The 16,066-nt window shown below is 41.3% G+C and overlaps 1 protein-coding gene across 3 annotated transcripts in view; it reads right to left on the bottom strand.

Annotated features, from left to right (window-relative positions):
• Positions 1 to 16,066, bottom strand: part of CCN4 (cellular communication network factor 4) — a 35,183-nt gene that overhangs the window by 6,658 nt on the left and 12,459 nt on the right. The window contains exons 4-5 of one of the 3 annotated variants that reach the window (XM_027901384.1): positions 12,119 to 12,163; positions 497 to 779 (exon numbers count right to left, since the gene is read on the bottom strand). In XM_027901384.1, coding sequence (XP_027757185.1) covers positions 497 to 779; positions 12,119 to 12,163 — 328 coding nt within the window. Of the gene's footprint in view, positions 1 to 496; positions 780 to 12,118; positions 12,164 to 14,883; positions 15,150 to 16,066 lie in introns of those variants that run through there. The other 2 variants (XM_027901383.1, XM_027901382.1) reach the window with 2 other exon arrangements.

Here is a 16,066-nt window from a genome sequence, read left to right as displayed (position 1 = left end):
TCTGATAGGAGAGGAATCATTCCTGACCCTCTTGACAGGATACCGCGTGCTATCCTTTCAAAGGATCCACACCAGGGAATTTGCCAGAAGCATCCCCTTAATGTCGTAGTTTTCATGTAGGCACCTACATTGCTTGTCTTTAAATCTGGCTGAACACCTACTCTTCCTTCATTCCTAACCCACTACAGAACCTCCTTCTGTTGCAGGGAATATGGAATCATCTCCTTGCACATCTAAAGACCTCCAAATGCTGGTTGGTCTTTGCTCTAGTTTGCTCTAGGTTGCAGCCAACTTAAAGAGCAAGAATTCAGATGTCATTTCCCATCCAGCCACCTGCCCTGAAAACAAAGGCAGCCACAAGGGAATGGAAGATGATGCATGGAGAAGCTGATGAGCGTGCAGCCAGTAATCTAAATGAGATAAACCTCACCCACCGCTCGGACTGAGGGGAGCTGCCAACGTATATCTAAGCCAAAAATATATGTACATCACTTACGTGCACATACTCCTATTTCGTACCTAGGTCTGTCTCCGCTGTAGTCGCAGTACAAGCCCCTGTGGAAATCGCAGGTGTCAGCCTCCGTGCAGGTCTCTCCACGCTGCCTGGCACAGGTCTTGCAGCAGTCACAGCCGTCCGTGACCAGGCTGACGCCCACGGAGCACCGCGGAGGGGACCTGGGGCACTCGCACGGCCACTTGCAGTACTGGGTGCGTGTGTAGGTCTCTGTCGTGGCCGGGATGGCAGGGGACATGGTGGAGATGGAGGTCTGGGCAGTGGCCTGCAAATAAAGAAGCAGTGGTCAGTCCTCGGTTAAAATCCTCTCAGCTCTAAATAGGACTGCAAGGAAACCAAACAGTGAATGTCAAAGAGCCACGGAATTGGGGTGGTCACTACTCTCTTGTAAACCCTTCAAGCCCCAACTGAGGGCAAGTGCTCTGTGACTGGGACCACCATCCAAACAACCCGGCACCACCTTGATGACCCTCAGCTCTTTCTAGACCTTTGCCTCCAAACAGAGGTATCTCAGCATGTAGGAATGTACCAAAACCCCTCTGATACATGAGAAGAAGGTGTGAGATGTGTCCAGTCTTTGTTTTCCTGTGGTGCTTGGCTCTGGCAAAGGATTGTGCCACCCCATAGTTGTTGTCGTCACTGCTGGTTAAGAGAAGGCTCTAGAGCCTCTTGGCTACTTGTAAGCTTCTTTTACACAGCAGTCACTGCCCTTCAGGTCACCAAGCAAGATAAAGGTCATTGTGTTGAAGTGTGAAAGCACATTTCCCCTGTTTGGCCTCACATTCCTAAGACTTATCCATATTTTTGTGGGTCTTGCAACCAAAACACAGGATCCCACAAATCCAAAAGGGGACTGGGATCAGCCCTGTCAACCCACCATCCTCACAGACATCCAGCCATGAACCACTGTGTTGTGAGGATGATAGGAAACCCACTGACTCAGCCACTCCATCAGGCCCCTCCTGAGGATGTCCTGTCCATTTTTCTCTCTTCTTGCAATACCCCTAATACCACAACAACTCCTGCCTTATGATGCCCTAGCCCTTTGTCTTGAGTAGAGATGAGATTCGAGAAAGCAAAAGTCACCCTCTGAAACCAAAGTCTGTGTAACTGGCTGTGAATGTCATGTTGCACAGGTTCACTCGCCTCTGTTTGAAACATATTTTGCTCGTCTCCACCCCTATAACACAACACACTTGCAGTTCAGCTCCCTGACAGAGTCCTAGGCCTAAACAATGAAGCTATACTATGGCTAAAACACATACAAAAAAAAAAAAATATTAAGAATTTTTTTCTAAAAAGTAATGTATGTACTCTAAGCACTCTGACAAGCATCCTTACCCATCCTTCACAGCGTTCAGACTACTATATTCAGCAGAAATGCTCTCTGAGCCATGAGGCTGTTAGGTCTGCCAGCAATGAGCTCTTCCTCATCACACACTGTAGTTCGCATGATGTTGCCCTGGCTCACACAGTCAAAGAACTGGGATATTTCTGCAGTGATTTTCCATCTCCTCCTTTCGGCATGTGCTTTTATCCTACATGGAGCCACTGTGGCACATGGAAATTGGATGAGTGAAGCTTCATAACATTAGTGTTTCTCTTATTAGCCATGCACAAATATTTGCCACCATGGTGAGAAAGGAAGGAACACTTTCAGAGGGAGGACATTACTGCCAAGTTTCCATTTCCTGATCTCCATTTCCTTGGCAAATAATTAAAAAAAGAAAAAAAGAAAAAATCAAACTGGCCTTCAAGTTAATTAAAAATCTCATCATCAGATAAAAAATCTGATTGAGGTAAATCAAGGTAGAAAAGGGACTTTGTGTAACACAGTGATGTAACCTCAGTAGACACATCCAGGGGTCACTATCATTGAGATCATGGAGTACTGGGATACAGAAAGTAGAGGTTCACTACCTTCTGCACTCTCCAGTCCAAGCAGAGCAAACTCTGGATGACATTTAACAGCACCAGCCACATTTGTGGTGCAGGAAGGGTGAAAATCAACCCAGTGACAAAGCAAAGATGCAATTTTTCCATGAAGATCCCTGCACAGAAAACCTGAGCTGTTTGTGGGGGTCAAGTAGGGCACAACAGTGCAGGAATAGAAACAAATAAGGTTATTTACAACAGCAGCCAGAACATGGCACTGCTTCAGTACCTGTGACCTAGAAGCCCTCCCTAGTGACAAGGTGTGAGGGCTGCGAAGAACAAGAGTAATCCTAAACGTTCAGAGAAGGAAAGTCAGGCTCTAAAAACTGCTAAGACAGTTCCATCCATTGCTGGCTTCCTTGTACTGTACTATATATCCTCAGTGTTTTGTCCTGTTTACAGTTTCAGATGTCTCAAACAGAAGGCTTTCCAGCAACTCTCCACAAAGAAAATGCCTCAACCCAAGACTTTGTGTCACCCCCAAAAATTGTGATCTCACAGTCAGTGAACTATCCACCAGGATATCTCTGCAAAGCCCCTTTACTGTCTTCTACAGCTTCTTTGTTAGCAGGCCCAGATTTTAATAAAATACATTTCTAAACCTGCTATTGCTTTATCTGAAGGTGCATTTAAGTGCCTTAGTATTTGGTTACCCTATATTTAGTAAATTGTGAACACATTACTAATCACTGCCAAACAGACAACCTGTTTGCTCTGGGCATAATTCCCAATTCCATTAAGGCCTCCTTTACAAACAGTTGGCCTGAAAGTTGGCTTAAAAACACCTTTAAACTAATGTTTAAACTAAAACATACCAATATAATTTACTCCCACTTTAAGGCTCATTGATGCTGCCAGGGTTGTTAAAAGGGAAACATTCAGATTGATGAAAAGCCCTGGCCTTTTAATAGTAGGATTTTTCATTCTACTCACAATGATTTGAGTAGGTGCAATAATCTACCACTTGAGAAGAGAGGCCTCCTCAAGAGCAATAAACCTATTTGCTTTTGTCACTGATCATGAAAAAAAGTGCTTATAATCAAGTCCAGATGCACAGACAAAAGTCACACGGCTATTTGGAAAGCCCATTGCCACTGCCCAACCCTGTGAGTAAATCCCTTCCCCATCCCTTGTTTCTATTGTCAACAGAAGCAAGCAAACAGCTTATACCCTGTGTAGATATGAAAGCACCTGTGAACCAGCGCACACAGAGCAAAGGGGAACCCTGCTACTCCTGTGGGTTTAGTTAATTTGTGAAGGACTGGGGCTGAATTCTTGCAGAGGACTGGATAGCTGGGGGACATCTGGAGACTTCTGATAGAGAGGAATTTTGGAGTAAACTATTTAATAGCCCTTCCTCTAGGTCTGAAGCCTGAGCTGGCCAAGGAAGCCTTTCCAGTGTCCTCATAGTGGTTGCCTGTTGTAGTTCTTGGATGTGCTGGCTGAAGTGTCCAATGGTATTGCTGAGTAAGTTTTGTGAGGACACAGCGTGGGCTACATAAACATCTTCAAATAACCAGTGTGAACAGGCATCAAAATACTATGACTCCTGTGTTTTTCAGTAGGTAAGGCATGGACTGATGGAAGCAGCAGCATGTCCTAGGCTCCATCACCACCCAGCCAAAACCTTTGGAAACTCTTGTCCATTGGGCACTTTAACAAGTTTACAACCTGAAGAGCTTCCAGGGCCTCTTCCTCTCGCCTCCTAAGTCCCTCAGAACTTTACTGTGGGAGAAACAATTCTGTAGAATTATAAAATTATAGGGTTTCTCTTTTCCATGGTCAGCTGTCATCACTTGGAATACCTAAGTACCTCTGGAAAAGTCACTCAGCCCTACTATATCAATGTCCCAGAACATTTTGGGATATAGACTTTCTTATTAATAAGTACGTTGGTTAAGACATCATGACTAATGCTTTCCACAAGTGCCATCAAAAGGAAATCACACTCTGATGGCCTTCATCAATGGCCATCCTTAACTAGAAGAAAATGTCAAACAAGCAAAAAACAAACAAAAAAAACCACTCATGTAATTTAAGGTTTAAGGAATCATGTATTTAGGGTCAATATAACATATAGGACAACAGTGGTTTTGTAAGAAATCCAAAATAGGAGAAAAGGGATAATTAACACAAAAAAAATCACAGTAGTGGGGATTTGATGAGTTTATTTTAAAATGTCAGAAAGATAAAAGAATGTGCCTGGTAGGAAGTTAATTTTTCCAAGTACTGGTAATTAACCTGTTTTATTTAATTATTCTTCAATCTTAGAGACTGCAGATTTATTGTCTTGGATGCCAAGGAGAAAATATTCTACCACAGGTTATTCATGAGTTCTAATTTTGCTGCTTTTGGAGGTACAAGCCCATTCTCATTAAAACAAGATGAAGCCTTTCTCACCCTGCCATGCCTGATAACTCCCTATTAAAGTCACTCCTGATTTATGCTTGGCAAGCTCCAAAATTACTTTCTTTATACATTTGCAGAGCAGATTGCTAGCAACAATTTACAACTAATTTCTGTATTCACATTGAAAAGGAGAGAAGGAGAAAATAAAAAATCACCCATAGCCACAAACACAATATTTTTAATAGCCATGAGTTTTATTATCCAAGTTTAAAGTTATTAAATGGATAGTGGCATTTTAGCAACAGATTCTACCTACTGGCAAAGTATATTTTCAATTTGTTGAAAAATACTGCAATTTTTTAGCATATTTTTGTTTCAAAACCTGGAAAGACCAAGCTATGGTGTCGAAATTACAGTCCAAACTGCAAGCCAGGCAAATGTATTGCAGCGCTTTTACATAGTGCATGAGGAGTCTCCACCTTTGCTTTAGAGCAGCAAAGCCCTAGATGCTTTGTTTAGATTTTTAGATCACAATATATTCTCTTTCTTCCAGCTTTTACAGTTGTTTAAAAATACACTTGTATATTGATTTCACTGTTTCAGTGCTTCAAGATCTTACTCTTAAAACCTTTTTCTTTCAAGTACTTTTCTCATCAGAATCCACTGGGTTAAGGTAAGGAGAAGATATCCATGTTCTTTCCCTCCAGTTTATTGATGGAAAGAAGTTCAGAAAGGACAGTGACTTAAATTCGATTCCTCTGGCTATTGACAGAGCTGGGGAAATAGTTCCATGGTACCAGAAACCTTAGCACTTTATCACCTCCTACTGCTTTCGCTTTGGCAGTAATTTGATCTCAAAGATGGACTTTTAATTCACTCTGAGCTGCCCAGGCTGTGTTTTGCAGGGCACATGCCATTGGGTGGAGTACATTTAATTTCCCACAGTAAAACACATTAGAGGAATATTTTTAACCTACATTTCTGATGCTGCCTTTTGAGCAAATGCCAGATGTCGCTGATGGAGGGATATGATGTGATCTGGATTATCCCCTGTTGTCTATCCCTGACATATTCACAAGTGAAAATGGTCAGTGAGGAAATTTTATTAAAACATCCTCTTTACTACTATGTGATGAAATCAGCTGATTTGCAGGCTGACCCAAACTGAGGGGAGTTTGTGCACCAAGGTCTGACAGTGTCAAGCTGTCACTTTTTAGAAATAACACCATATTTTGCTGTTTGACTGTCCTAAACATGAACAATTAAGTCAAAAGCACAATTTTGATCAGACACCTTGGGATGAATCTCCCGGGAAAGGGCTGAGCATTTGCACACACAACACATCTACTTTCCCCTGGTTCCACCTACTGGCTGAACTGTCGAGACAGCACAAGCAGAAATGCCTGTAGAGGCAACATCCTAAATGTTCCCATTATCCAAAATTATTTTATGAGGCACCCTAGTAGACTGACATGCACATTTCCAGAGTTGCAAACACTAACCTGACACAGCACATTCCTAGGAGAATACAGCATCTGGAGCTCAATAAAAAAGTAGAAAACAAAAGGGCAAAATTGAATATTATAAATCTGTTAAAGAAAGCCACATACTCTTTCATCCCTCAGTTGCATTTCAGGGCAAGCACAGAGATGGCTTAGTTTCATTCCAGAACTCACAAAGGTTAAAAACTCATAGTGCGTGTCAGAGAGATGGGCACATTGGCAATGAAAATCAGGACCTGGCTTACATCAGTGGGCTTAAATCAGGCCCTCAGGGTAGAAGTTTGTTCTTGATTTTTCTCAGCTGAAACTTCTGTGCTGAATATTGCTGAATATTTGCATTGTTACTATACCCAAAACAGATGGGTCAACAGGGAGCCAGTTCTTACAGCGAGATCAGTGGTAATCACGGTACCATCAGGACTTCCTCACTGTTAAACTCTTGCTACAAATCCCTAAGTCCCCATGAGTGCTCATAAACTGTCACAAGCTAATACTAGTGACAAGTGAGCTAGCACCAGGACAGAGATATAAATCAGATTCTGCAGGACACGTACTGGAAAATATGATTATTCAGGGCTCAGCTTTCCCAGAGCATTCATGAGGTTCTAGATACCTCATTAAAATTGATCCCAGCCATGAAATGTCCAGAACAGATTGTGAAATAACAGACTCTGAATCCAGAAAACATAAGACAGTTTTAAAGATGTCAGGTGCCAGCTGGATTTATTCTTGCTGTGTTTGGTAGATTGAGCAGAAAGGAACATTCTGCATGAAGCAAAACATTCAATAGCCTAACAAAATAAAATATCCACAGTGAGTCAACCATTATATTTCTGTGGATCCATGAACGATGAACAATCACCTTCCCATAACTTTATTTTGGGAAATGTATCTGTGGGAAGAATGTAGACAGATGTTTGGAGTAGTCTTTTCTAATTCAGTTTAGACAATTACAGAGTAAAAATTACATACATTCATCTCTTTGCCAAAAAATTGCTTATACTGGCAAACTCAGTGTGGCCTCACATTTTCTTCATATTTTTCCATGGACTGTGCAGAGGGAAAAAACTTCCCTGTTAGAATGCAACTTGATGTTTTGTAAGTGCTGTCCCAGTAGAAGCACCACTTAGAATAGAGTGGTCTAAAAATGCTTGGGCATCATGAACAAATTGACGCTCTCACCACAGACTCTAAAAATCGGGATATTAAACAACAGTTTTGTGCTCTAAGAACATTTTAATGTCTCGAGCTGCAAGTGTTCGGTTTGTGCATCTAATGAGCTCCTCCCATGAAACGGGCTTGAACTGCAGTTTGAAAAGTAACAGGGAACATCTGGAGGAACAATGAGCAAAGTCTTCAGAAGGGACAAGCAGACAGACTCCAGTTTTAGGAAAGGAAAAGTGCATGGGGACCATACAAGGTCACAGAGTTACAAACCATCCTAAAACTGTACAGTACAAGATACTGACATATCAGCCATGAGCTGGGTAACAAAAGTTACCAGACAAGAGCAGACTGCTTTGGCAGAGGTTTTGCAAATAGTCTTGTTCTGCATTTGCTTATCTCCTATTTTTCAAACATGGCCTTGAAAGCAAAAGAAAGATGCTTTTTGTCCTCTTACCCTCTTGGGGAAACTCTGTTCAAAGCTAAGAAAAAAAAATAAAGAAAAATTATCAAGTTCTACTTATTTGTTTGTTAGGTTGGTTGGTTGTTTTGTTTTGTTTTGTTTTTTCCCATAGTAAAAATAGCACAGATTTCATGGCATTTTTCAAAATTATCTTGGTTTTCATGATTTTTTCTAATAAAAATAGCAATCTGCATTTTCAAGTATCAACGATTTTCTGTTTCTGTTCCAGTGCAGAGAACTTTGACTTATAACAATTTTTCATTTTTAAATTTCATTGTCATTTGAATTCTGAAATCTGAAACAGTATGCTTGACCTAATATCTACTCTTCCCTAGAGGTGCTGATGAACTGACATAGTCATGCAACTCTATTTCCTCTAAATAGCAATTCCTCCTCCATATCATGTTTCCACAGCTATTTCCCCCAGCTTTGCCTTTCTGAGTTGATCACTTTACTTTCCAACTATCAAATTTTCTTCCTTTTTAAAATCCATACTAAGGGCTAGTTATTTGCTCTCATTTTGCAAGGATTAAATTGTTTGGATGGAATATGGAAAAGAATCTGGTGTTGCTGAGATATCAATAGATTAAATAATTTCCTGGACTACATTTTTGAATCCTCACTGTCAATGGTGTATCTAGGGGGATGGCAACCAAGGTGGTTGGAGACCAAAAGGAGAAGACACTGAGGGAGCTGGGCTCTGTTAGTCTGACAAAGAGGTCAACAGCTGATCTGCTATAAGACCACTCTTCCCTGTGGTAACAGAGGGTATACAATGGGCAGCAGCTACAAAAATAGAGTTGGGGAGGTTTAGTCTGAACATCAGGAAGGCAACTTCTTTTCTAGAAGAGAAGGGTGTCACTGGGGCAGATCATCCAGGAGGCTCTGAATTCTCCGTCCTTTTCTGTTGCATTAAGACAAACAACCAGCATTACTGGCAGCCTGTGAATGCACACCTTGCCAAAACCACACAGAGAATATGCCTGTAAACCCAAATGACCAACAAGATGTCCTCATCAGTTCAGTCCTGCAATGTGCCACCTAAAGTCTAGTTCTGGCTCAGGGAATAAAAACTAGTCTGTTTTTGAAGTGATGCATTTAATGCAGACAAAAGAATTCTGTTGTTCTAATCCATCCTCTATCCGGTCCTAATCATGTCCAAAAAAGCTATTTGGCAGCTAATTATTATTTTATCTGATAACAGGAATCCTCCCAGAAGTCTGGTTTTGTAGCTGGAAGATTTTGAGATAACAGAAGAGAAGCTGCTGCTACTGCTACTTTAATGGCCCCTTTGGAACACATGGCACACATGGCTTCATCCAAGAAAACATAGCTGCCATTTAATACAGCGTTGTATCATTATATCAAAGCCACCTCAAGGCTCTCAATGAAAGATGAGCAGTCTTCACATTGCTACATCCCCGTGGTTAAGTAAAAAACAGATGGAGCCTACAACTTGTCTGAATAAACAGCAGCATTTCCAGATAAAGAGTCCCATCATGAAAGGATATTTTTGTGCCAAGTGTGGCATATTTTGGTAACCGTAGCTTATAGTATTTTATGAGATCTGTTAGACAGAGAATGCAGTTGGAAGACATATAGGTCAGCAATATCCTTAGGGCCAACAGAAGATGCCAGACTCCTGCATACTTTAGGAGGACCTGACAATAATTCATAGTCTGATTGCAGAACATTATGATCCTGCTTGAAATGATATATGTTATCTTAGCCTTCGCCAGGCAAAATCATGGCAACTGTTTCTTGCAGCATCTGAAGCAAATTAGTTCTGAGTGCACAGAGGGATCAGAACAGCAGCATTTGAACACTTGAAGCAAAGACATCCACATCAATACCTGCCACACCCTTGGCCACCTGATCTGGGTATGGTCTGGCCACACTTCTGTGAGGGAAGCAGCTTTTCTTCATAGAATCATGGAATCCAAAGGTTCAACCAGAATCTGACTAGTGCCTGAGGCTCTTTCTAGATAACAAATCAGGAAAGCACTGAAACCCAGAGTGAGAGAGGGATATAATCAGATTGGATCACACACCGAGCAGGAGGAGAGAATAATGGCAATATTGCAGTTCTAAGTACCAGCAATGCCAAACCCTACCCACTTCATTGCTGTGTTGTGCTTGCAAGGACCTGGTCTTTAACCTTGGTGTCCACCATAGCTCAGCTCAGCTTGTGATACTTTCACATCTGTTGTGTGAAAAATTCAACTGATATGACCCACAGTGAGAAAGAACAGATTAACTTCCTAAGACCAAATGGTCTAGTATTTAAATTAAGGAAGGGAAAAAGGAGTTGAAGACAATAGGAGACACCCAGACAGCAACAAACTGAGCTGATGTTCTGAACAAGCACCAGACATCTAGAAATCTCTGAAAACTCACATAGTCAGAAGACAAACCACAAAACCTCTCTGTGAGTTAAAGTGTATTACATGGTAAAGGCAGGGTGAGGGATGAACCATGAACATGAGATAACTGGAGTGCCCATGTTATCATAAAGAGGAAAAAGGAACTGAACACCTTATACCTGTTTCCTCATCAAACTCCGTAGGCATCTGATCCAGAAGTGGGCACAGACTGTCTGGGAAATCAAGACTGTCAAAGACCCCCAAAACCCTCTGACCCATTACCATAAAGGTCTAGAAGAACAGACTGTGCATGATAACTAATTTGCATAGAAAGTGAGAAACTTTTCTCCAGGGTAGGGAAAACTTATCTATAAGATGATACTCCCGTGAAGCACAGGCATGTGTTCCCCCCAGAACCCTGGACACTCCATTAGCTGGATCAGCGGAACTGATCTCTCTCTTCCTTTCTCTCTCTCTCACCCTCTTTAATCCATGTCTCTCTCTCTCTCACCCTTCCCTTTCACCATTTATCCAAAACCCACTGCCATGTGTTTACACTGGGAGAACAGAGACTTACTTATACCCATTTCCAGGCCAAGTGTGTAATTTACTAATAAAAATTTGTGAACTTTTGTGGACCCTCTAACTTTTGTCATTCCTTTCAACCATGAGCATCTACAAATCTTGGGTGCTCTTGAAGGAAAGTATAAAATTCTACTCAGCACAGAGCAGATGCTGCTTTAAATCACATCCTCAAGGAACTGAGTTATTGAATCCCCTGGAGAGACATTATCTTCCTAATCTGTTTTCTTCCTAAAGCTGGTATCAAGCTTATAGCCATATCACAGGTTACCAGTGTCAAACAACTCCCTTTCAAAATCCCCCCGAAGATTCTCTCCCTGTACTTTAGAATGTGTCCAAAAGGTTCTTAAAAAGGAAATCTGAAGTCCTTTGTAGCAGTGATACATGTCTAAAAAGAGAAAGCAAGCTGCTGAATGCTAAACACACACTTCTGAGCATTTTTCTTCTGACTTAGAAAGCAAAATCCAAAAAACAAGAACACAGAGACATGAAGAAATAGACTAAAGACTTTTAAACGAAACCATTAAATTCAATAGAATGTAACTGCAAGTTCTGCATGAGTTCAAATGTACAGAACCTGTTTGAAAGGGAATCTGTGCCCATCCACACCAGGTAGGCAACAAGCCAGAAACACGGTGACCCGTAAGCTAAGCTAGAGAAATGATGAATTGCTGTAAGCTCATATTAGAAGTTAAACTGAGATCAGCACAAGCAACCTTGCCAATTTTTTGGTGAGATCATTTAGCAGGAGAGTGGTGATTAGCCAGAGGCCTCCTTTTCCCAAGCTTTGCTGAGCTTATCTGCCTAAATCCCTGGAACAAGCCCAACCTATCTGAAGAAATTTACTAGCTCAACATGTGGAGCAGCGACATTGCTTGCCAAACCATGTACACAACGACCCTTTGCAAAAATGATATTGGAGACCATCACTGGCCTAAGGCTATGAGAATGGAAAAGAACAGTAAACAAATCTGTAATTTGTTAACTTTTCTAGATGATAGTTGAGACACTGAGGTAGATCAGAGTACAGGTTTTGTAAGCAGAGAGGAGGAGACTGCAAATTGAGGATATTCAATGTACTTATCACCAGATGTACCAGATCCAGGACACTCCTGATTTTTGTATGAACTGTTAGAAGTGACAAGCCTGCACAAGTAATTTGTAGTCTACCAAAAAAGAGACTCTTGTAAAGAAGCATCCTTTTTTCTTTGATATCTGGGAAACTGAGATCTGGTGCTATTCTTACCCAGCTCCCCAACTCAGCCTTGGTGATAGTCAGGTGTGAAAAGTTCTCCATAAGAGATTTAAACCCATCTGGTGATCATGCTACAAATCAGCACCAGCACTGCAATTCCAAAGAGGGCATCTAATAATATATGTAAAACCATGAACTGTTTTTACATGTTATTAATTTTCTTAATGCTGTCATTAACTTCACGTAAGCTACAGGCCCAAACACAAACAAACCTTTCATTTCTTGAGGAAAAGAAAATTCTGCTTTCAAGACAAGTCTATCAGGAGGGCACAAAGCTATTTGAGGGTCAATTCATCCCTTTAAAGGTGAATTTAGAAACTACTCAGTTCTTACATAACTAAGAGGATATCAGACCAGCTTTCCCCTAGTAAAGGCAAGAATCCACTAGACCAGGTCACTCAGAGCCCCATTCAGCCTAGCCTTGAGCACTTCCAGGGATGGGACATCCCGAGTTGCTCTGGGCAACCTGTGTCAATGCACACCTCACAGTAAAAGATTTCTTCCTAATATCTGACCTAAACCTCTCCTCTTCTGATTTAAAACTGTTCCCCCTTGTCCTATCACTATCTGCCCATGTAAAAAGTCACTGTTCTTCCTTTTTATAAGCTGCTTTTATAAGTACTGGAAGGTCATCATGAGACCTCCAGCCCTTTTCCAGGTTGAACAACCCCAACTCTTTCAGCTTGTCACTGCATAGACATAGATGGAGAGAGGAGGAGAGTAAATCAGTTTTGACTGGGACCTGGAGGTGCCCATCTAATAAGACATAGTTACAGATAACACTGCTTAAAGGAGCCAATGTAAGCAGCTTGTTTTTAACAGCAGTTCCTTAACAGAAGTTCCTTTTCTAATGTAGACCAAATAGCCACACTGTTATTGCCCATGGATGCATCTTGTTCACTTCTCATAGTCACTCCGAACGATAAATAACAGGCAGAGCAGCATCACTAAAATAGCAATGCCTTAATAGAATATTTGTGCTAATGAAAGATGATTTGCACACTCAAATTAATTTGAGCTAGTCAACAAATAAAACCTCTGGCAGTCAAATGTTTATGGACATTGGTTCCAAAAATTTCCTGGAGCAAATCCCCAGCTCACTGTGTAGTGCTGTAGAAGATTGCAGGTTTGGTTATAAGCCTTTGCTACCTTTGTGAGACACTCAGTAGTAGATCAGTGGAATCTTTGGCACTGGTGAAATGATGCAAAAAAAACCCCACTCTTCTCAGCTTCTCCGAGCAACGAGCTGCACTCACAGCTGCTGGGTGCACGCTCTGGGCCCCTCTCTGCTGCCAGCTGAGAGGATCACTGCACTGACCACACAGGAGACTCCATAACTCCAGATAAAATGCCTAACTTTGAGACAGATAAAGGGAGAGAAGGTAAACCCTATATTGGAACACTAGGGCATGACTTTGCTGTTTGAACTCAGCTTTTAGCCTATATCTGCAGAACAGCGATGGCAACACCTCTTTTGCTACAAAAAACAAACCCTGAAGTCTGTGAGCTGCCCAGACCATGGAGGAACATGCAGCTGCCATCAAAGAAATGGAAACCAGGGAATAAGGGCAAGGAAGATCCCAAGAGAGTTCCCCTACCAAGATATCAGTATGGACAGGGAGAGGTAGGAAAACCAGAGCTGCTTAAAGGGTTATACATGCAGGGCTTTGCTGGAGATATGCCTGGGAAGAAAAGATTTCTACCCACTCACCCATAGAAAAATCGGTATTCAGCTTGTAGCATATGAATTTTTCTGAATATGACTTTCAGGTGTGTCTGAGTCCTCTGTGAGAGGAGTTCAAATATGGTGGATCACCACAGCTGAGCACCTCGAACCCATCTATTTTAGCAAAAAAAAAAAAAAGGTTTCTCATATTTTGTTCACATAAGAGGAACAATGATCTGACAGTCAGCATATTCCTCAGGGTGGATGTACTTGTAGCTTCAATAGCAGAGAGGTTTCACTCAGGATGGCACAGCCAGATGCAGCCAGGTCCTCATCCATGGGTATGATGCCACCAATGCCATCAATTAAAGCAGAATGAAAACAGACTCAGATGAAGATTTTGTTATGATATGGAGGGCTGAAACACCCTGGCATGTAATTTATCCCAAGCTGAGTTCCCATTTCATGCACTAAAAATTTAGTGTGGAGAAATCTGGTACATTGGTTTTCTGCTGATGCTCTTGCCAGGGAGTTTAATGGTTGGATTTTAATTACTGTGAATTAAACTTAAAAGGTGTAATTACTTTACCCTACACAAACACAACACAAGAAAGTGGGGGTTGTAAAGGAGATAAGTTTTTCACCAAAGACACAAGGAAATCCTGTTCTTTTTGAGTAAAGTCTTAAACCACAGAGGATGTGAAGTGTCTGGGGATGTGCAAAAAGAAGGAGGAGTAAAAAAAGTATCGTCTGGACAGAGGCAGGAGGGGAAATTTTCTTTAAGGAGAGGAACTAGTGATGCTGAAGCAACACAACTGCAAGAATTGAAGGGTTAAACCATCTGTTTACAGAGCCATCCAGTAGAAACCACACAGCTGTATCAACAGGAAACTGGAATCTGGAGTCAGAAGAGCATTTTTAAACTTGTCCTTTTCTTTCTCAAATCTACCAAAGAGATTAACAGTACAGATTTAGCACACACACAAAAAGAAAGACCTCAACTGTGCAAACTCTTCAGCAGCAAAGTACAGAGAGGGGAGAGAGCAGGTTCCAGCGAGCTGGCACAGCACTTATGAGCAGTAACATCCACTTTCCAGGCCACCACGAAGACATAAAACCTATTCAAGATTCAAGGAAGTCTCACACGATGGGAATTATTGGCATGGGGATGCCTGACAGGCCCTTAGGTCAAGCTGAGACAGCAGCAGCCAAATTTCTGTGGACCAGGCCTCGGTGACTGCCCATCTCTCTGCATACACCCCAACATTTTGCCTGGTCTCCAGGCCACTTTTCCCCTATTTCCCCTACTCTTCTTGGTTGAATAGCCTTGAGAAGTTATAACTTCAATTTCCTATTTCTTCATTTCCTCAGCCCAGCTCCCAGCCTCAGAGGAGTGTCTAAATCTCACTGGTTTCAATTTGGGCACAGACACAAAGTGGAGAAAAATAAAGAGATATTAGAACACTGGTGTGGACCTGTCTTTGACCCCGCACAGAGCTCACATTAGCTTTCCAAGAAAACAGTTGAATTCAGCATTTTAATTGTAATACAAAAGGACTTTTCTTCATCCCCCACCTCTGTTTCTGTTTTCAGTTCACCAGAACTATAAAAATGGCAGGAAATGCATTTGCCTTTGTCAGAAGGTGAGCAAAAAAACCGTGAATTTTGTTACTCACATGTCACTTGGGGTATCCTTTCCACTCAGTCTCTTTTATTAGGAAAAACAAAGCCACAGATACACGTGCAAGAAGGCTTTTTATAAAGAGATTGATACAAAATGAGATGGAACAGCATTTTATTTTTCTAAATACACTCATCTTGTAATAATCAACTAATAATTTCAAGTCTGCTACAAACTACACTCTGGTTGAGGAGAATTTAAGACTGACCCTTGGGGACCAGGGTCTCACACCCCATGTTCACGGAGCCCACAACCATGAACTCCCCAAATCAGGAGGGAAAACAGATACTGCCTGCTTTTTAGTGGCTTTTCAGTGGAGGATACTTGGAGTCTACATTTGCTCTGCTACATTTTTGCCTTATTCCTAATCTTTAAGAGGGATTTAGATCTATATCCTGTTTCTTTAGAGGTTTTTTCCCAGGTGATTACCCAATTCAGGGTAAATGTTAATCTAACATTTCATGCCAGAGCATCAAATAATCCACATGGATCGGCAAATTAAAAAAAAAAAAAAAAAAAAAAAAAAAAAAAAAAAAAAAAAAAAAAAAAAAAAAAAAAAAAAAAAAAAAAAAAAAAAAAAAAAAAAAAAAAA

The sequence above is a fragment of the Empidonax traillii genome, unplaced genomic scaffold, assembly GCF_003031625.1.
Source record: "Empidonax traillii isolate 1590-97213 ecotype Southwest subspecies unplaced genomic scaffold, ASM303162v1 scaffold781:size518241, whole genome shotgun sequence".
Lineage (NCBI taxonomy): Eukaryota > Metazoa > Chordata > Aves > Passeriformes > Tyrannidae > Empidonax > Empidonax traillii.
This window is presented reverse-complemented; position numbering and strand designations above follow the sequence as displayed.